The sequence below is a fragment of the Haliotis rufescens genome, unplaced genomic scaffold (assembly GCF_023055435.1).
Source record: "Haliotis rufescens isolate VD_foot unplaced genomic scaffold, xgHalRufe1.0.p SCAF_5, whole genome shotgun sequence".
Lineage (NCBI taxonomy): Eukaryota > Metazoa > Mollusca > Gastropoda > Lepetellida > Haliotidae > Haliotis > Haliotis rufescens.
The window spans coordinates 6,425,022-6,447,093 of record NW_025964223.1 but is presented as its reverse complement, the minus strand read 5'-3'; the positions used below and the strand labels follow the sequence as shown (position 1 = coordinate 6,447,093).

General features: G+C 41.8%; 2 protein-coding genes across 2 annotated transcripts in view; one reads left to right on the top strand and one right to left on the bottom strand.

Moving 5' to 3' along the window:
• The first annotated feature begins 440 nt into the window (after window positions 1-440).
• On the top strand, window positions 441-12,750 carry LOC124133599 (acidic phospholipase A2-like). Its single transcript, XM_048384558.1, has 5 exons — window positions 441-589; window positions 4,260-4,324; window positions 7,665-7,848; window positions 8,224-8,333; window positions 12,184-12,750. The coding sequence occupies exons 2-5, from the start codon at window positions 4,264-4,266 to the stop codon at window positions 12,333-12,335; spliced, it is 507 nt and encodes a 168-aa protein (XP_048240515.1). The 5' UTR covers window positions 441-589; window positions 4,260-4,263; the 3' UTR covers window positions 12,336-12,750.
• Window positions 12,751-18,161: 5,411 nt separating this feature from the next.
• Window positions 18,162-22,072, bottom strand: part of LOC124133598 (myophilin-like) — an 18,544-nt gene continuing 14,633 nt past the window's right edge. Inside the window, exons 2-4 of the mRNA XM_046498051.2 lie at window positions 20,651-20,766; window positions 20,081-20,285; window positions 18,162-19,503 (exon numbers count right to left, since the gene is read on the bottom strand). Coding sequence (XP_046354007.1) covers window positions 19,318-19,503; window positions 20,081-20,285; window positions 20,651-20,766 — 507 coding nt within the window. The 3' untranslated portion in view covers window positions 18,162-19,317. The remainder of the gene's footprint in view (window positions 19,504-20,080; window positions 20,286-20,650; window positions 20,767-22,072) is intronic.

Genomic DNA, 22,072 nt, shown 5'->3' with positions numbered 1-22,072 from the left:
ACTAGTTATAGCCGAAATAAGTACAACCTTTTGGGGAAATATATATATCATACTTTTATCTGGTTATATATTTAAACCGATTGTGTAATTATACACAATTCCCAGTTTTTATTTACCTACAACGTCAATCACATATGGTTAAACATATGCGAAGACAAGACATTTTACAAAGCTTTATGGGAATCTCTTTCTTAAACATGTTTACATACATCTGTTGAACACGAGATATGCACGTACATACATATTTAGCTATCGTTTCGTGTTTAGAAGTCCAATTTAATTGACATTTAAATTCCAGGTATTATCAATATGAACACTTCTGTCAGTTCCCGCAATAATGTATTTCAGTTGTCCCCCAAACAATGTTTTATCAACCTTTCCTGTATCAATACGAAACCAAGACAATCACTGGATGTTTTCACACGAGTGCATCGCCAAAACGCAACAACCAGGAGTGGGATTTGGTGCAGCCCAATTCCCGCCTCCCGTCTCGTACCAATACATATTAGAAGAACTTCATTTAACCCTAATTAGCGGCAATACCCTCCTCTCAGCCCTGCTTGGCGATACAACCGTCCCGGTAACACAGGTATGTACCCACTGTCGTCTTCTTCTTCTCATCACTAGATTTTTGTCTTGGACGGCAGGATTAGGTAACCAGGATTATTGAGAATTGTCTGCTTTACATCTGTGTTGTGTGTTCCTATTTCATGTCAACCGTAACGTGCGTGGTTTTAGGAGAGGTACATGAAAGTTCCTCCGGTAGCTTTACTCGTGGTTGTGTTCGTGTATGGTCACCATGTATGAAACAGAGAAACGTGACTGCAATGGTTCATCAATGTTCTTCACTACATAACATATAGCCCTGACAAGAATTTGTTTGCAAGGTTAAGTAAAAATCCTTCTTCAAGGGAAACGTACGAGTATTTAAGAAACCTTCACGTCTCTTAATTTCAGAGTATAAAAGTGGTGTGAACAGGGTACTTAGAGGGTGATGAGAATTTAATGGGGTGCTTGTTCTGTATGCTCTGGAGTCTGTAAGAGAGGCTATTCAATGTTCTGGTTAAGAGTATCAGCACCTGAAAAAGGCTACATGAATCAGGCTTAGTGATTCCTGGGAAACAAGAGCTGAAACTGCTTGTATATTACCCTCAGCCATGTCTTTATTAGCAGAGAACAGATTGAAACAGCAGTGATTGCTGAAATCAAACACCGTTGTACTCTGTAAACATTCCTTTGTGATATATGCGTCAAGTTGAACTTATCTGTGCAACTTGGAAATTCTGTATTTGTATGTATGTGCTTGGATTTCATATTTAAGGTGTGATGTATTTTGAACCCATTCTTAAATTTCATTGTCCGAATATAGTTCATAATCGATGTCAAGAAAGTCAAAGTTTTATGCCTTACAATCAATTCAGTGAAACTGGGCTGAACATCACCTTTGCCGAACTGAAACGATTAATCACGAGTTTCATTTGATGTCAAATCAAGTCAACATTTCATTACAGGAAGTTAAATTATATAACTGAAACACGTGTATCCAGTACTTACATATTGACTTCAAATTCGACATTTAAAAAAGACAATATATAATTGTTCCTGCAGTGGTTTAAGACATTCCTCATCACCTTCACTAATGATTGGTAAAATCGTTGCCATATTCTCAACAAAACAGTCGATATATTCAGTACAAAATGTATATATTAACATATATAACATGTAAAATACAGTAGACTACGGTTGAAACGAACACGCTTATAACGAACTGACGAATCTAACGAACTACTTTTTGGTCCCGACTATTCGCTGTAGTTATGCTGTATATATGCCTATAACGAACTACGGTTATAACGAACTAAAATTAGTAGTCCCTTTGAGTTCGTTATAACCGTACTTTACTATCACCTCCGTATGTCAGTTATGTCCACCTTCATATATAAACCCGCCGTCATATAGCTGGAATATTGTTGAGTGCAGCGTTAAACAACAAACAAACAAAAATCATTCATAAACTTTCCAAACCTAATAATAAATATACAAACTTCTGAAGCTCTTATCTGAATTACATACTAGTATATCCCAGATATAGAACTTATCCAGCCCATAGTAGGACGGCGTTATGCAACTGATGTATTCCACAGAACACAAGGATGGAATATGTTCACCCTCGTTGTAAAACTGCCACCAACTGTAAAACTGCGTTTATTGCTGAGAGGTGAACGAGGGAGTTGATGCTGGTGTGAATGACCCCATCGCGTATAGCCCGGCATATGATAGATGAACGTGACACGTGTTAACAGAAACTCTGATTCAGATTCAAGAGAATCGATTATCTCTCACTAATTTCATTATCTTGAATTTCCAAAGGCATCTTCTAACGAGACCCAAAACATGTATGTTTGGTCAGGTATTGGTCGTGGGAAGATACTCAGACATATATCGAAATTAGCGAGTGATAATATGTCATCAATGAATTCAATGTTGACTTGATGAATACATTTTAGTAATAAATGATATACGACTGCATTGCCAGTGGTCAACAGAAGTAGCGTTGTTTCATGCTTAAAACAGAGAACTTTTAAATGTATCCTAAAGATTAGAAATCGGTATACATAGATGCTTCTGACCCCAATTTGCATGATGTTAACGTTAACAAATCACGTATAGTATATAGTAAATGTTCAGCGAAAGAAATACTCCATGACATGAAATATTCTTCGTATTACTTGTTTGTTCGTTTTTGTTTGTTTGTTCGTTTGTTGTTTCACGCCGCACTCACCAATATTCCAGCTATATGACGGCGGTCTGTAATTAATCGAGTCTGGACCAGACAATCTAGTGATTGACGTCATGATCATCGATCTACGTAATTGGGATTCGATGACATGAATCAACCAAGTCACCGAGCCTGACCAAAGGCTCCTGGTTGTCACCTCTTACGACAAGCATGGGTTGCTGAAGACCTATTCTAACCCGGATTTTTACGGGACTCCTAGTATGACAGGGGATACAGTGGAACCAGCCTAGCCTCATCCCAATTTCTGCATCCAGGACCACCACTGTTGAGCACGTCTTATACAATTAATATACACACGTTAAGTTGTATGCATAGTTCAGTTACTTTAACTGGCTCCCACTCCACGTTCACAGACTGACTGGTACGTTAAGATAATGTCGTGGTGAGTGCGCCAGTCTGTTAGTATATGCCTTCTTTAAGAGGTTCATACTCAGTAAATGATGTAGGGTTAATCCTAGCATATGGTCACTTTGGTGACAGAGAGCACTGACCCCCATGGTTACATTCATGGGTCCGTGTTCTGGATTCACTGTATGCAAGATACTTAACGTATTGTAATCTACAGAAGAAAGGTTTGTGTGTTTTCCATATGTACGTGTATACGTCTCATTGAGCTATAGACCCGTGAAGATCCCTGAAGAGGCCACTATGCTTGTCGTAAGAGGCAGCTAACGGGATAGGGTGGTCAGGCTCGCTGATTTGGTTGGTCATGTCATCGTATCCCAATTGCGTAGATCGTTGCTCACATTATAAATCACTGGATTGTCTGGTCTAGACTCGATTTTTATGGACGGCCGTCATATAGCCGAAATATTGCTGAGGGTGGCGTTAAACAACAACAAAAAACGAAAACAAACAAAGCACGTCAGTAAACCATTAAACAATAGGAGGCCATGGGTGGCTCAGTCGTCTAAGGCGGCGCAATTCGCTGTTCAGAGGTATGTCCCTTGAGCACGATAAAAACCTATGGTTGTGGGTTCGAATCCCGGTTTGACCCGATTATGTTTCTCGGTTTGTCAGCACCATACCCGTGGTCCTTGGTTTCACCAAACGTATACGGTAAACGTATAAGACCCGCATCACGTCAGGCTTTCCTTCCACAATAAGCTGACATGCATGATACAACTGGAATACTGTTAAAAGCGGCGTAAAACCCCAATCACGTATTATAAAATAGAGTGACGTCATAGATACGTCTTGTATTAAGCGAAAAATTTGGTCTGCCCCTCTGAAACATTTCTGCATTTGCAACACGCTTTTAAAGGTGCGTATCATACATCTCCAATATCATGGATAGGGAGGAATAATTAACAACCAGGGGTCCATTCGTGGAAAAAAAGGTTTCACTCAAACAATAGAGTGACATCACCGATGTGTGTTAAGTGATGTTATTCCATCAGTGCACCATCATACCACTTGTATGTGCATTGCCATCTGAATCTTCATCCGTACACTACAGAGTCATGGAGTACACTCGAGGGATAGCAATGGCCGCCCTTGTCGCGATGGTGTCCTTCCTTGTGGGTAAGTAACTTCTCGTCCATCAATGGCATGTCACGTGCTTCTGTCTGGTTGTACTTTCTGAATGGCGGCCATGGCTTGTCGTGTATGCATGTGTGCCTTACTGTGATGTATCCTCAGGTCATGTGCTGCGTTTACATGTGTGTCAATCATAATGTTGTCCTGACGGTCCACTGGGTGCGTTTTATTGGGCTATACTCCGTTAATTTAAACTGCCGAGAAAAAGAAAGTATACACTTGAAAAGTGGATTTGACAAAAACTTACGTCATCAAAACGTTACTAGGCTGAAATCAGTCGCCCAAACACTGCGAACTTAAGGCCCGAAACTCGACTATGAGTTCCGTGTCAAATACATCACTTCGAATATCCATTTCTTGTTCTATTTTCAGCAACCATCAAACATCGATGTATTCTTTCTTTTGCCCAGCAGTTTATGTCCCAACCTGCCTGAGTGCATTTGGCTTGTGTGAAAATTAATGCTTGACATGATCTTCATGCCCGTGGATGTATTTACATGTATGTCAGTTATTAATGTTTGGCCTGATCTGCAGCTCCAATGAATGCGTTTTATATAGCGTGCGTGTAAATTAATCCACGGCCAATGGATACGCTTATATGCATGTTAGATAGTAATGTTTGGCCTGATCTGCAGCTCCAATGAATGCGTTTTATATAGCATGTGTGTGAAATTAATTAACGGCCAATGGATACGCTTATATGCATGTTAGTTAGTAATGTTTGGCCTGATCTACAGTTTGACTGTATGCGTTTTATATAGCATGTGTGTGTAAATTAATGCATGGCCAATAGATACGCTTAAATGCATGTTAGTTAATAATGTTTGACCTGATCTGCAGTTTGACTGGATGCGTTTTATATAGCCTGTGTGAAAATTAATGCATGTCCAATAGATACGCTTAAATGCATGTAAGTTAATAATGTTTGACCTGATCTGCAACTTCACTTGATGCGTTTTATATAGCGTGCGTGTAAATTAATGCATGGCCAATAGATACGCTTAAATGCATATTAGTTGATAATGTTTGGCCTGGTCTGCAGTAACAGTGGATGTCTTGAGTGTTACCTATTCCCCACCTGATTTGCTTTCGGTTGCACATGTTTTTATACACAATATTTATCGCCAGCTACACTTTTCCCTGGTATATGTTGGTTTTAAGTAATATCTATATCTCCTGATTTGTTGTATGTAGGTAATTGAATATCGCATTTGTCAATTCAATCAATACGTCATTCATGTTTTTGAAAAATAGGAGACACGAGGAAACACACGCACATACGCATACTCAAATGAAGAGCCGTTGTAAGGCTGTTGACAAGTTGGCCGTTTCATTGTATGCAGTAAAATTAGAATTAATCAATTTATTAAATGAATCTGAATCATTGTCGGATATAAGTTTATATTAGATATTTCTGTGCCGTTCTTAGGTTACATTCAATGAATAGTTTCAAGAACGTAATTACCAGTAAATTTGTTTAAGATATTCTTGAAGGCTTCACGCCTCATCCAATAAGGAGTTATTAACACTGATTGGTCTGCAGCATCCGTTTCGCTCGATCCGGTGACTCTCATAGTTAATAGCTTAAACTGGTTTTACAGCAACTTCCGGCTATCTGTGTGAACGCTTTAGTTAGCTGATGCAGTACATTGAATACTTTCCCAAAAATAAATAATTTTCTCCTCTCGTTGAAGTCAATCCCAAAATTACGAATAATTTCAATGATGCTTGTTAACGCCTCCGGTCACAAAACAGTGCTATAATTCACGATTAACCCTGCACCGTTTCACACTTTAGTCCTCGGGTTCAAAACCTGGCTAATGTGTTTGCGAAAGATGATGTCCTTAATTCGTTCATCAATACACACAAACCTGAGATCTTTTAACATAGTGCCAGTGACATAGTGCCCAATGTCCCGAGCAGCTTCTGTCCGTAAAGCCATCTTTAATGTTGTAGTCCATACTTTAACATAGGAAATTAAAGTGGGTGAGTGAGTATGGTTTTACGCCACTTTTAGCAATATTCCAGCAATATCACGGCGGGGGACACCAGAAATGTGTTTCACACATTGTACCCATGTGAGGAATCGAACCTGGCTCCTCGGCGTGGCGACATAAATATAAGCGACAAAACCCTTTATCACACCTTTATGTCAGAAAGACGAAATCTGATTGGTCCACGTGATCTTGATAAAGTACCCTGTATCCCGCCTGCGAGGGAAATACATTTCTGAGAGGGAGAATAAATCCCTTCTACCCCACCACGAAGAAAAGAGGCTGCACGTGGAATTCTCAGCGGAACAATAAATCCCATATACCTCGCTCTGAAGCAAAAGGCCGCACGCTTTTTTCGAATCAATGAATCACATAGCACACATTAACCTCCGCTAAATCGAACAGCTGTTTTCTATCAATTTTGACGCTTTAACCACGAGGCTACCCCATCGCCCCAGTGGAGACTACAGAGTCCCCCTGCACACACAGTGCACTTGAAAAGTAACAATCCCTCGATCACTGACCGGACCGCCTCCGTGGTCTAGGGGATAGTGCGTCTGCTTGGAGAGCGGAAGGTCGGTGGTTCGATCCCCTGGCCGCGTCATACCAAATGACGTTAAAAGGTGGTACTTGTTGTTACCCTGCCTGACGTTCGGCATTAAGGGGATAAAACAAGCACTGGTCTGCTAGGAGTCAGGACACTGTGGGTGAATTGGGTATCAATATATTTATTTTCCGCATAATATCTCAGTAGGCTGGCACTATAAAACCGGCATAAATCTGGACCAACACAGACAACTGCGGATGCACGTGGCTGTATAAGTGCAATGATCTTGAACGCGACGTCAAACCCTATTTAACCTCGCCTCCACCCCTGACCAGGTCGCGATCCGAATTGTTAAGTGCAGTGAAGCCTTTAGATAACCTAGGTATCGAGTAAAGGATTCATAAACCTTAAACATTTTTGAAAACATCTTTGTATGGTTGTTTGTTGTTTAAGCCGCACTTAATATTCAAGCTATATGACTACGGTCTGAAAATAATCGAGTCTGGACCAGACAATCCAGTCATTGGCATCATAAGCATCGATCTACGCAATTTGGGATACATCAACCAAGTCAGCGAGCTGACTACACTAAATGCACACTGCTGTCAAACCGCCTTCATTCTGAGAAGACGCAATACATGTATTAAAACAACGCTAATTTCAGAAAGGAAACAATATTTATGCCTTTTGTCACTATTCACTATGAACCCAACCATTCAACACGGTCCTCTTTTAACGGTGAACTGACACATTACACACCTGAACACTCGTCTTTTTATTTCAGTATCCCATGTAAACTGCGGCCCCTTAGACAGAGCCAAGTCTCATTCAATCCAAAAAAGGACCATCCTCCAAATGTGCGGCCTGATCACGCTCCACACCAATCGGAGCTGCCTTGAGTACAATGGATACGGGTGTTTCTGTGGCCTCGGGAACCAAGGGAGGAAACCGTTAGACGATGTGGATACGTGAGTTCAACAACTAACCCTGCTGTTATACTGTAGTTCTCCTAATAAACACCAACACACTTTGGACTGTATAATGTGCCGGCTTTAATTGGAAACCAAGCTTTCTTGACTATTCCTCAATAAATTGAGCCTGTTTTGGTGGCGTAAATTAAATTACATGGTTAATAAAAGGGAATCATTTGCTGTTTATGAGGGGCCCTAAAGTTTAATATTTATTGGTGTCAAAGGAACAAGTGCAGTTCTAAGGAAAGTAGCATGTATCAGTTCCTATGACCTCAGCATGAATCGAACCCGGTTCTTCGGCTTGACGAGCGAACGCTTTAACCACTAGGCTAGAGGAAGCTCCATAGAACGTTGTATTGTTGTTACTGTCAGATGCTGCCGGAAGCACGACAACTGCTACGGGGAGGTGTCCTGTTTCTGGTTTTACCCCCAGTGGGTGGGATACGGAGTACAATGTGACGGATCAAACTGCCGCTGTACAGGTGAGTCGTTGTCGGTGTTGTACAATGTGACGGATCAAACTGCCGCTGTAGTGGTGAGTCGTTGTTTGTGTTGTATAATGTGACGGATCAAACTGCAGCTGTACAGGTGAGTCGTTGTCGGTGTTGTACAATGTGACGGATCAAACTGCAGCTGTACAGGTGAGTCGTTGTTTGTGTTGTATAATGTGACGGATCAAACTGCCGCTGTACAGGTGAGTCGTTGTCGGTGTTTTACAATGTGGCGGATCAAACTGCCGTTGTACAGGTGAGTCGTTGTCGGTGTTGTACAATGTGACGGATCAAACTGCCGTTGTACAGGTGAGTCGTTGTCGGTGTTGTACAATGTGACGGATCAAACTGCCGTTGTACAGGTGAGTCGTTGTCGGTGTTGTACAATATGACGGATCAAACTGCCGCTGTACAGGTGAGTCGTTGTTTGTGTTGTATAATGTGACGGATCAAACTGCCGTTGTACAGGTGAGTCGTTGTCGGTGTTGTACAATATGACGGATCAAAATCCCGCTGTACAGGTGAGTCGTTGTCGGTGTTGTAAAATGTGACGGATCAAACTGCCGTTGTACAGGTGAGTCGTTGTCGGTGTTGTACAATGTGACGGATCAAACTGCCGTTGTACAGGTGAGTCGTTGTCGGTGTTGTATAATGTGACGGATCAAACTGCCGTTGTACAGGTGAGTCGTTGTCGGTGTTGTATAATGTGACGGATCAAACTGCCGCTGTACAGGTGAGTCGTTGTCGGTGTTGTATAATGTGACGGATCAAACTGCCGCTGTACAGGTGAGTCGTTGTCGGTGTTGTATAATGTGACGGATCAAACTGCCGCTGTACAGGTATCCAAGCGGCGTTAACCAACTCACTCATTCATTCACTCACTCACTCACTCACATTATTGGCGGGCTCAAGACTCGTGCCTATACAGAGAGACGGGCGGGTTGTCAGCCACCACTTTAACTAAACCCACACACCGCTGTGGCGGCCTCCAACGATCTCAGGATGACCCAGACGTGTGAACAGGAATTCCAGTAAGCGACGGTAATGTCAATCAAAGGCAGTTGACCCTTCACCGCCATGCAGGCCACATTCCACGACGGTAACGTTGACGTCAGTGTGTGTGGACCGAAGGTCAAACTGCTTCACATGGACAAACAATGTTTCACCAAACCCAGTATGTATTTGGGGCATTAGCGCCACACCGTGAGTGAGTTTGTTTTAAGGCCGCTTGCTACAGTTTTCAGTTATGTCACAGCCGGTATCATCTTGATGTGGGAGGGGGACCGGAATGTTAGACGTTTACCACTTTGATGAAGCCTACGATCATGGTGTGGTGATGACAAACCTAGGGTCATCATCGAGTGACACTGAAATGCCGTGGCAACACTGTCGTTGTGTTTTTTTATATAACTGTCCAACTTTTGCATCCAGATATCAGTCTGGATTCGTTTTGTTGTAGCCGTCTGTAGCCACTAAAATTGCTGACGCAGCGTGAAAGAGTTTTTTCAAGGGAAGGGAATATGAAGTTTTTGTAATCCATGGCAACATGTACTTGCACAGGTAACACCTTTTGACAAGGGTGTGACATTTAAGCAAGGAACGGAGACATGGATACGTGAAGAATTAACATCTGTCAGCTTCAAACTCTGGAAATAGGGACTTGTTTCAGAGTAGACAGTGCGTGAGTGAGTACATATTGCTTGAAGCCGCACCAGTAATATTGCAGCTATTCGCGATAAGAGAGAGGAGAGACCATCTTAAACGCGTTGTTGATGTTGTGTTTAAACAATTCATTATGTTTCATAAATGGGACCGCCTCCGGGGTCTAGAGGTAGATCGTCCGCCCGGAAAGCGGAAGGTCCGGGGTTCGATCCCCGACCGCGTCATACCAAAAGACGTTAAAATATGGTACTTGTTGTTACCCTGTCTGGCGCTTGGCATTAGGGGGCTAAAACAAGGACGGGTCGGCTCGGAGTCAGTATACTGTGTCTGAGTGGGATATTCATGTTAAACTTGGGCATGGTATCTCAGTGAGCTAGCACTATAAATTGGCATCAGCTGGACTAGTACAAGCAGCCACACAAACACACACACGTACATGCACGTCGCTATAAAAGTGCAATAATCTTGGACGCGACGTTAAACCCCATTTCACCTCACCTCATAAATGGTCTACTGGTTGACAGTTTTCCATGCCTACATCACCTTAAACCCAAATCTTAAGTTTTAGAAAGGAGGGGTGTGTTTTAAGTTTTAGAAATGAGGGATGTGTTTTAAGTTTGAAAAAGAAGGAATGTGTTTTTAAGTTTGAGAAAGGAGGGCTGTGTTTTAAGTTTGAGAAAGGAGGGATGTGTTTTAAGTTTGAGAAAAGAGGGATGTGTTTTAAGTTTGAAAAAGGAGGGATGTGTTTTAAGTTTTAGAAATGAGGGATGTGTTTTTAGTTTGAAAAAGAAGGAATGTGTTTTTAAGTTTGAGAAAGGAGGGCTGTGTTTTAAGTTTGAGAAAGGAGGGATGTGTTTGAAGTTTGAAAAAGGAGGGATGAGTTTTAATTTTGAGAAAGGAGGGATGTGTTTTAAGTTTGAGAAAGGAGGGATGTGTTTGAAGTTTGAGAAAGGAGGGATGTGTTTGAAGTTTGAAAAGGGAGGGACGTGTTTGAAGTTTTAAAAAAGAGGGATGTGTTTTAAGTTTGAGAAAGGAGGAATGTGTTTTAAGTTTGAAAAAGGAGGGATGTGTTTTAAGTTTGAGAAAGGAGGGATGTGTTTTAAGTTTGAGAAAGGAGGGATTTGTTTTAAGTTTAAGAAATGAGGGATGTGTTTTAAGTTTGAAAAAGGAGGGATGAGTTTTAAGTTTGAGAAAGGAGGGATCTGTTTTAATTTTGAGAAAGGAGGGATGTGTTTTAAGTTTGAGAAAGGAGGGATGAGTTTTAAGTTTGAGAAAGGAGGGATGTGTTTTAAGTTTGAGAAAGGAGGGATGTTTGAAGTTTGAAAAAGGAGGGATGTGTTTGAAGTTTTAAAAAAGAGGGATGTGTTTTAAGTTTGAGAAAGGAGGAATGTGTTTTAAGTTTGAGAAAGAAGGGGTGTGTTTTAAGTTTGAGAAAGGAGGGATGTGTTTTAAGTTTGAAAAAGGAGGGATGAGTTTTAAGTTTGAGAAAGGAGGGATGTGTTTTAAGTTTGAGAAAGGAGGGATGTGTTTGACGTTTGAAAAAGGAGGGATGTGTTTGAAGTTTTAAAAAAGAGGGATGTGTTTTAAGTTTGAGAAAGGAGGGATGTGTTTTAAGTTTGAAAAAGTAGGGATGAGTTTTAAGTTTGAGAAAGGAGGGATGTGTTTTAATTTTGAGAAAGGAGGGATGTGTTTTAAGTTTGAGAAAGGAGGGATGAGTTTTAAGTTTGAGAAAGGAGGAATGTGTTTTAAGTTTGAGAAAGGAGGGATGTGTTTTAAGTTTGAAAAAGGAGGGATGTGTTTGAAGTTTAAAAAAGAGGGATGTGTTTTAAGTTTGAGAAAGGAGGAATGTGTTTTAAGTTTGAGAAAGAAGGGGTGTGTTTTAAGTTTGAGAAAGGAGGGATGTGTTTTAAGTTTGAAAAAGGAGGGATGAGTTTTAAGTTTGAGAAAGGAGGGATGTGTTTTAAGTTTGAGAAAGGAGGGATGTGTTTGACGTTTGAAAAAGGAGGGATGTGTTTGAAGTTTTAAAAAGAGGGATGTGTTTTAAGTTTGAGAAAGGAGGAATGTGTTTTAAGTTTGAAAAAGGAGGGATGTGTTTTAAGTTAGAGAAAGGAAGGATGTGTTTTATGTAAAAGAACATACTTGTAACTGTCGGGTCAGTAAAGAGCAAAACTGTTTTCAGATTCGCCAGTTCACAATGCTTGCGCCTACACGACCTGTCGGTGTGATCTGCGGCTGGCCGAGTGTCTGGGCGAGGCGGACTTCCACGGCTACTATCAACGCTACAACCGCCAGCTATGCAACCATCGAGTAGAAAACGACCCCGACGATTGATTCTTTCGACAGTAGTCGGCAGGTTTCGGTATATTTCGGTTCTGCCGAGAACAGCCGACTCTTACCGACACACTTTGAAATGGCAATATTATTTAAACCGGTAATGCAACAATAATGCAATTTGTGAGAATAAGATTTTTATCATCTTAATTATACATTGTATTTTACAAGTTTTTGAATGCAGTAAGTTGTTACTGTTGGTTATTATTATTATTATTATTATCAATTATTAACATTCAGTGTTCGAGATTTGGTTTCTTCAATGTTGTGTGATCTGCAAAACGATAAATCGTCTCAAATAATTTAACAGAATATCTAATTTTTAATTTAGTCGTCACTTTTTCATGTTTATTTTATTTTTGATTTATTTCATCTGGTTTTGTGTCTACTTCTTACGGGGGGGGGGGGGGGGGGGGGGGGTGACTCGCGTTGCACAGTTGTAGGAAATGGGGAAACAGTATGTGGCATTTATCAAGTAACATATTTTTTGGGTTAAATTTTGACGAAAATAACATTTAGTATCCTTAGTCAAATATAGGGCAGAAAACTAAACGGTGAGTTCTAATTTAAGTTAGAATCTTTTTGTGCAAATATAAAACCTAGAATTCTGATACACACATAAATATTAGCAGTTGTTTGTTTTGCTCTTTTGGTATTTTCGCAACTGATTCAAAGTACAAAATGTGTCAATAAAAATACGTCAGAAAACGTACGTTTGGATTGTTTTATGTGGACCAAGCAAACTAGTGATTGCTCGCATGAGCAACAATTTTATTTTATGATTGATGAAGTGTATGCACGGGCATGGTATAAGGGACATAACTCTGGTTGTCCTGAACTCTCGTGTAAGGAAGGAGCATTCGCCGGGGTTGATTCCTGTCTTGGGTATATGTATGTGTAATGTGTGAAGGTCGTCCTTTGTCCCTCCGACGTTAATATCCTGGAATATTGTCACACCGAACCCATTGCTGAATTTTGTAAGTATATGAGTGTGTGTTGTTTAACGCCGCACTCGAACTGTATTCAATCTATGTGACGACGGCTTTTTAAATAATCAGACCTGGACAAGACGATCAAGTGATTGATATTATGAGCAACGTCTTACGTCGTCGGGGTAAAACGTTTACAGTCAGCCATGTCACCGAACCCGACTCACGACATCGCCTGACACTACGAGCATAGGTTCCGAGGGGACACGTGTACGTCTGTATAGCACAGGAGAAAGCTATCGTTATGGAGTGGAAACTCATTAAATCGAATTTTGCTAAAAGCGGCGAAAAATCAAACTCACTAACTCACTCTTGCTTACTCACTCACTCTTGCTCACGCACTCACTGACCGCCTCCGTGGTCTAGAGGTAGAGCCTCCGCCCGGAGAGCGGAAGGTCCGGGGTTCGATCCCCGGCCGCGCAATACCAAAAGACGTTAAAAGATGGTATTTGTTGTTACCCTGTCTGATGTTCGGCACAAAAGGGCATAAAACAAGGACAGGTCGGCTCGAGGTCAGTATACTGTGTCTGAGTGGGGTATTCATGTTAAACTGCGGCATGGTATCTGAGTGGGCTAGCACTATAAATTGGCATCAGTCCGGACTAGTGCAAGCAGCCACACACACACACCCACACATACACGTGCATGCACGTCTATATATAAGTGCAATAATCTTGGGCGCGACGTTAAACACCATTTCACCTCACCTCACCTCACCTCACCCCACCTCACCTCACCTCACTCACTGACTCTCTGTCCGCACTTGTTGACTGTTCAGCAAATATGACTCCTGAGAGGTTGTAGGGCTTCGGTCCTGCCCCACTTTCAAACACATGTAACACGTGGCGTCTCCTTTGGCAACTGAATGGGTTCGAAAGATGCCTCTGTTCACCCAGCAGTGAATGGGTACCCGGTAGGATGAGATGGTTACGATACTGTTCACCTTCTACTGCATCATAGGCAACTTGGATTGAATACCCCTGGGAGCTGAAAAAGAAGTTTGCGTGCACACTGATCCTTTGACAGGGGTAAGAATAATGTAGCGTCATGGCCATGTCCTTGGTGAATGGACCCGTGAAGATCCAGGCTAGAATCCTAAATAACCCATGCTTGTATAAACGAGCACTAACGGGGTCGGGTGGTCAGGCTCGGTGACTTGATTGATGCATGTCATCGTACCGCAATTGCGTAGATCGAAGCTCATGATGTCGATCCCTGGATTGTCTGGTCCAGACCCAGTTATTTACAGAACGTCGTCATATAGCGAGAATATTGCTAAGTGCGGGGTTAAACAACAAACAAACAACTTGGTGAATGGATTCGAGGGATTCAATAAGGTGGTAAAGCAATATTTCAGCTATGTGCCGACGGCCTGTAAAGAATCGAGGCTTGACCAGACAATCCACTCATTGATGGTCTGAGCAACGTCTCACCTTGTCGGAGTGCGATGAAACGTCATCAACCAAGTCCCCGAGTCTGACCTGACCACCCATTCCGTTAAGTCGCCTATTACGATCAGCCTAGGTTGAGGGTGGGGACCAAGTTGTATTTTTACTCGGAATTTCCACGGTTTCGTAATCATTTCAAGATAAAGACGTCATAGGCACAATCTTGGAGAGGTACATTGCGCATGTGCAGCTATGCCGTAGGATGTCACTGTTCGTGGCTAGATGGTGGTCACGTTGGTTTAGTCATCACGTATAACAATTATGAGGCCTCGACCAGGGAAACGAGTGGTCGATAGTATGAATACAACAGGACAGGAGATTAAAACAAAACAAAACAGTCCCACTTTTTTTATAAATTGTTAATCAGTGTTAATTAATTTCACATATCCGAAAAGTATGAGATAATTATTCCATGCTTTAAGTCTTCTCTTGAAATAACTTTTCACAGCAATCCAGAATTCATCAGGCGGAGATTGACCGATCCGTGACGGCAGTTGGAACACATACTCTGGCGCGCATCTTTATTGGCCGAGAGGCTTGCTTTTCTCACGGCGGTGTTCCACTTCCCCGTGGATGTAGATATTTTACTGCCGCTTCGTTCTACATGTTACCGTGCTCATGCGTTGACCGTCCTAACGAAGGTGGTTCAAGTTCGATTAAAGTCTTTCGTTTCCTTTATTGTTGATTTACGCCGCACCCAGCAATATTCCAGCTATATGACAGCGGCCTGTAAATAATCGAGTATGGACCACACAATCAAATGATTGATATCATGAGCATCGATCCATGGAATTGAGATACGATCAACCAAGTCAGCGAGCCTGACCAGTCGATCCCGTAGCCGCCTCTTCCGGTGAGGCCAGGCGTTTTATATTTTTCGGATTACAGACCCGCCGACTCTAAGTTTTGAGAGAATGTAAAAATAAATAATCTGATTCCCATTTTTTTTCCGCCGTTAGCCGCGTAGTCGGTTATTTTATTTGTTATCATCACCTTTTAATAACCCATGAATTTACCGTTGTAAACTAGTTAAGAGATACATAATTGATCTTTGTTGATCTCGAAGCCGAACATGAATAGCCTCCCTTGACAATTGTCCGTGTTGTAAGTGGTAGAATGTTTATTGTTACGAGGGGCTTTTGGCTGAAAAGTCCGTAATCCTAATAATAAAAAAAGCCTGGCCTAAGCATAGTGGACTTTTACGGCAAGCATTGGTTGCTGAAGAACTGCTGGAAGTGTGTGTGTGCGTGCGTGCGTGCGTGTGCGTGTTTGTGTGTGTGTGTGTGTGTGTGCGAGTGTGTGTGTGTGTGGATACATAGTGCTGGTGACACAGAACATAGATGTAGATATCGTGTTACTATGCCAACATAATTACACCAATCAGATCACACTTTTCTTGTGCAAGACTTAGTATTAGGTACTAGGGACATTTCCTGCGACACCGGATTCCGCACGTTCTGTAATGTGTGTATAGGTTATGTCGGCTGTTAAGTGAGATATATTGATATATCGGTGCTGATCATGAGATGATACCCAAGGTCCTTGATCAGTTTCTGCCAGTCTTCATCGTTCCATGGGTGAGTGAGTGAGAGTTTTGAAGCGCAGTCAGCAATATCCGGCTATAAATAATGGAGACCGGTCCACTTGAACTTATGCATAGTACATTATCATGTTTTTATAATTAAATAATAATTTTAATTCATCATATTGCACGATTTTATGTATATTTTTAAACAGGAGACACAGATTGGACAGACACAGAAAACGGGGATAATCGTATTATTTGTTAATGTGTTTCCTCCTCTCTCGTTGTTCGGTTAACAAGGCAGCTCCGATCCACCACAAGACCGTGATGAACTGAAACCAGCAGGACTTTGTGTGGGATAGTTAAAAGTGTTTCCAGACGTCGTCCAGTGGTCATAGCTATTGACTGCTGTAGTTAGTAAGTGAGTGAGTTGCGGTTAACGCCGCTTTGAAGAGAGTTTCAGTTCTATATGACGTGTCTGGTCCTTATCATCTTCCCGAGGCAAGAGAGTTAACTTACTTTAAAAGTCCAGTTTCCACCCTTGTCGATCTAGGCTGGAATTCCTGGGCTCGATCGTAGCGACACTAGTGCCTATTACGAGTTATGTCCCTTATAAGCCTCTCCTATGGACCAATCAGATTCGACCTCTTGTATCACCTGCATTTGCTCCAATCAAAGTTAGGACGATCTGATAGATCAAGATCTATATTGTGATAAAACGGGTCTTACATCGCGAAATGCATCATATCACATGAGAACCTTGATTAAAAACATGAAAAGATTTGGAAAATATCTGTTGACAACGAGTTATCGGTGCACATGTTTTTCAAATCCTGCAGTCGACCGAAATCTGCACGACAGTTTACAAACCGGATTTCGATTTGGTTGCGCTATTTTGATTGGACTATGCATAGACTCGTTAGTCCAGCCAAAATGTAACTCCATAATATCAGCCTAGTTCGGCAAGGGTGGAACTTTGACTTTGATAGTCAGTTAACTCTCTTGCTTCGGGAAGATGGGTATTTACGGGAAAATCCCGAAGTGATGCAGGTCTTCCGGTGAGACGCTGATGAAACCAATGATGACAGGGACTGCTGCAAGTCTATGTTGGCGTTCAATGACTATCTCAGAGCTGAGGTCTCTGTGGAAACTGCCTCCGTGGTCTGGTGGTGGAGCGACCGCCCGGGGTGCGAAAGGTCCGGGGTTCGATCCCCGGCCGCGTAATACCAAAATACGTTAAAAAATGGTACTTGTCGTTACCCTGCCTGGCGCTCGGCAATAAAGGGGCTAAAAAAAAACAAGGACTGACCGGCCCGGAGTCAGTATACTGTGTCTGAGTGGGGTGTTCATGTAAAACTGCGGGATGGTATCTCAGTGGGCTGGCACTGTAAAATCGGCATCAGTCCAGACTAGTACAAGCAGCCACACACACATGCATGCATGTCGCTATATAAGTGCAATACTCTTGGACGCGACGTTAAACCCCATTTCACCTCACCTCACCTCACCTTACCTCACCTCACCTCACCTATAGCAGGTGAACACAGGCCTCTAACACGTGGACAAGTACACATTTCTAGCGAAGAAGCTGGATTAGAATTAGAAGAAGCTGGATCATAATAACCAAGCTAATACGATATTCGGTTGATCCATAAAGTTTGAAATACGTCACGCGTTGAGGACTTTATCCAAATCACAACGTCACATCCTGTTGAGGTTGACGATGGGCTTCACACGTTGTACCCATGTCGGGAGTCGAACCCGGGTCTTCGGCGTGACAAGCGAACGCTTAAACCACTAGGCTACCCGACAGCCCCATATCTATTTGAAACGATGTAGGATTAACAAAGAACAAAAGTAACTCTAGTGATATTCAAGTTTAATCGAAGAAAATATTTCAATTTTCGAATGTTTGAAAAAAATGCAATAAATTACAAAACACTATTCTGATGACATAATAATTAAACGAAAATTTCATACATAATGCTATCTGTACAACTAGTTAACAGAACATTTAATATGGTTGCTGGACAAACAATAATTCGTCCTTACAGACCTTCGAAACAAAGAAATTGTCTGCAAGCTCGATATGTGAACTTCACGTGAAACATAAGAATAAGAACTTGGACAAAGCAGAACAATAAAGTAGTTGATATTTGAAAGTAAGAACTGATACCAGACACCACACAAAGCTAAAGAGAATATGTATATATATATACACAGCAAACGTGGAAAGCTGACAAAGTCTTAAAGGGGCACTTCGAGTTATGCTACACAGAACTTTTCAGTTTAATGCAACACAATCCAGTCCATTCTTCGGCTACTTCCAATAAACAACAAACTAAGATATTAGGTATGTCGTCTCGCGGTGAAATCAGTTCGTAATGCGCCAGACCATGTTCGTAAACGATGTTCAAAGACCCCCTTTAAGGTGACAAATCATGTTTTTGGCATGCTTAGATGACATGGCCCTGTGTATACTACGCCTATAAATATGTGACAGGTCTACCTGTATATAACTACACCCATACACTCACAAGCGTACACATTAATCACCTAGTCATACATAGTGTACCATAAGGCCACTTGATACACAAGAAGGCAGATGCTCACAGAGGAAAATGTTGAAAGGGGACTATGCTCACTTTCCCTATGCCAGATGTTATTAGAGTTACTTGAAACTGTGACATAGAACCTGAGAAATAAGGGCAATCGCGAACTGTTCGATTAATATACATTATAACAATTTGACCGACCAGACACAAATGGTTTTTTGGAATTTAGATCAAAGTGGCAACATCTGCCAATTAGCCCGAGCCCAGACCCCTTTAAGTAATACCTACTTATAAATACGTTCAAGAAAAGTCAAAAGTAAAACATGTCCAGTTAATGAATAGATTCGCAAAAACTATCAGTTTTCGGGCTAAATATTTCTGTGACTTTTAAACTATTACTTATCTATCTGTAATCACCTGCCTTTCAGGTTTATATAATAAATGAAGTGTTATTGCATTGTCCATCTAGTCGTTAATGTTCCTCATCTTGCCAATGTTCATGCCGGCCTGGGAGGCTCCCTGGTTGCTGCCATACTGGAGGCTCACGATGTTCTTGGCCTCGAGTAACTGTGCCTCGGTGAACTCTCGTTTATTCTCTTCCGCCATCTTGGGTCCGAGAGTTGGGCCGGTGTAATCAGGTTTCGTTTGGCACTGAAATAAAACCAAACTTCTTGTTAATAACGGTGTTCTTCTGAGATAATTTGCCATAGAATTAGACATAATCACCTGAACCATATCCTAAACGTATTGCCGAAGACACAACTGTTGTATGTTTTCGCATTCGAAATATTCCAGTAATAGTAGGGGACACCAGAAATGGCTTCACATATTGTTTCCAAATGGGGAATCGCCCCTTACACAAGGAGGTGGCTGAGGTTTTCCAAGGGTAACTCTAAGCATATTTTAAATGTACAATTGTATAAATTAATAAGCGTTCCCGCAGTTCTTCTAATTCAGTCATTTTGTATATGGCAGAATACTAAGTACATCATGCTTGCTCATAGGTTGTCCTTTGGTGGCAGTGAAAGCACGTGGATGAACAGTTTCCAACCGTGACCCTGTGCTTGTGTCACTGCAACATGATAACATAGCTTTTGCTGGGTTATCTGCCCCTTGCTCAAGGACATCAGACCGCCATGATACAGCTGTGATACTGCCCAACATGGCGTTAACACCCACCCACCTGTCCCCTATAGGATTATAACTAGGCCGTAAAATGGAAACTTACAATTCTCCCGAGCGCATGGATACAGAGCGTGACCTGGGGAATGTTCTTCTTCTCCCAGAGGTCAACTGTCTGGAACACTTCATTTGGAGGAACACCGAACTTGGTAGCAGCGTTGGAAAACCTCTCGATGTTCTGCATCAGGGCAAAGCCACCTCCCTTTGTGTCGATCTTCTTGATGCACCCGGGGTTCAGTTTGTTCATCATTCTGTGGAGAAAGAAAGACCATGTTCTGTCACTGAAGGCAAGATCACATTCTACCACAGAGGACAGGTCAGGCTCTATCAGTGACGACAAAGTCCGACGTCTATCACAGAAGAAAAATCAGAGTATATCATATGAGAGGAAATATGACGTTCTACCCAAGAAAGCAAGATCACGCTCTGTTAAAAAGGTCAGCGTTAGTTATTATTAATTCACTTTTTTACAGAGGACAAGAACGTGTTAGATATTACTATAAAGCAGAATACTACAATATATCAACGGTTTTTTTATAGTTTCAGTTGATCATTCAAGGAAATACCTACATGTGGAACTACCGGGGTGTAGTATTGTTATCATTGTAAAACCTACTTGCAGAGGATGATTCCGTCTTTAAGTACATCATCATAAGGCTTCTTCCTATCGATGGGCTCACCGAGGTTGGCCTCCACCCAGTCCAGGGCCTGTTTCTCCAGCTCGGCATCACGCTGCAAGAAGGATGTTGTATGTATCAGACATGAAATATCGGGTATCAGGCGGTACCCATTGTCATTGGTGTTACAATGGGTAGCTTATGTTGTGTGTTAGATTATTCCAGTGATACTTCCGGTGTACCATCCCCATATCAAGGTCAACGTTTAAGCCTCGATGTCAACGGGAGACTTGATCATCGGGTTTATCGTTCTGTGATTTTTTATCTTGTTTGTTGTTTAACGCCGCACTCAAAAATATTCCAGCTATATGACGGCTGGGGATTTTTTCAACATCTATTATCCATTAATTGATATATATAGAAAACAATGTAAGAGATGTGTATGCCGTATCTCAGTATTGTTTCCATTATAATCCCCAATTATCTTTTATTAGTAATTTAAGGCGTGGGGGCCACAATTGGTGAAAGCATATCACACTGTCAAAATATTTGCATCACACAGTTTGGACGTGGACATCAGTATGAAGCAACAGTATTTCGTCATTTAGGTTTGCCAGAAAGAAACGCACTAAAAGACACACACACACACACACACACACACACACACACACACACACACCGCAGCAGCAAGTTTACAGGCGCATCACCCGATGGCCGTACGTATACTTCTATCAAAGAACACACATGTAATCTTTAGGTGCCAGCAACTTTGGTACAGGATATTTAAGGTGCGAGAATCACCCCATCAAAAGTTTGTTTGTGTCTGATCTAATTCTTTACAGCAACAGAATCGCTCGCTCGTGAGTCACCCCAAGTGGAGTACAAGTGTACGTTGTTCGCCACGTTGAGGGATCGCGTGCTGCAGCCGTGGCTTGTCTTGGTTGGCTCCCTTCTGGCACGACATGGATAGATCAAGGCAATGAGATAAAAGTCGTCTTAATTGGACTGTGGTCTGTATAGTTAACATTTAGATTACTTTTTCACAGGGAAGTTGTTTAACCTTGAGGATAACCCTTCATTTGTCGCACATTAAGTCTGGCTTCAACTCCGCATGAGGTCGGTACTTAGAGGCATCCGTCGTGATATTGATAGTGAAGCTTTCTAATTCAATACTCGTCCGTGTCCATTTCTGTGTCCATTTGGACCCCTATCACGTTCAACTGGCTGTCACTAATATACAAACGGCATCAACAGACCAAATACACTTTCAATGAACTACTCAGACAATGTACTACATTGACTAGTTCACTTTGTTATGAGGGCGGTGGTGTAGCCTACTGGTTAAAGCGTTCGCTCGTCACGCGGAAGACCCGGGTTCGATTCCCTATATGGGTACAATGTGTGAAGCCCATTTTTGGTGT

Excerpts from the sequence above, each read along its gene's own strand:
- LOC124133599 (XM_048384558.1), top strand. The coding sequence starts at position 4,264 with ATGGAGTACACTCGAGGGATAGCAATGGCCGCCCTTGTCGCGATGGTG. Across the intron at positions 7,849-8,223 it reads CCGTTAGACGATGTGGATAC|ATGCTGCCGGAAGCACGACA; the intron begins GTGAGTTCAACA and ends TGTTACTGTCAG. Across the intron at positions 8,334-12,183 it reads ATCAAACTGCCGCTGTACAG|ATTCGCCAGTTCACAATGCT; the intron begins GTGAGTCGTTGT and ends AACTGTTTTCAG.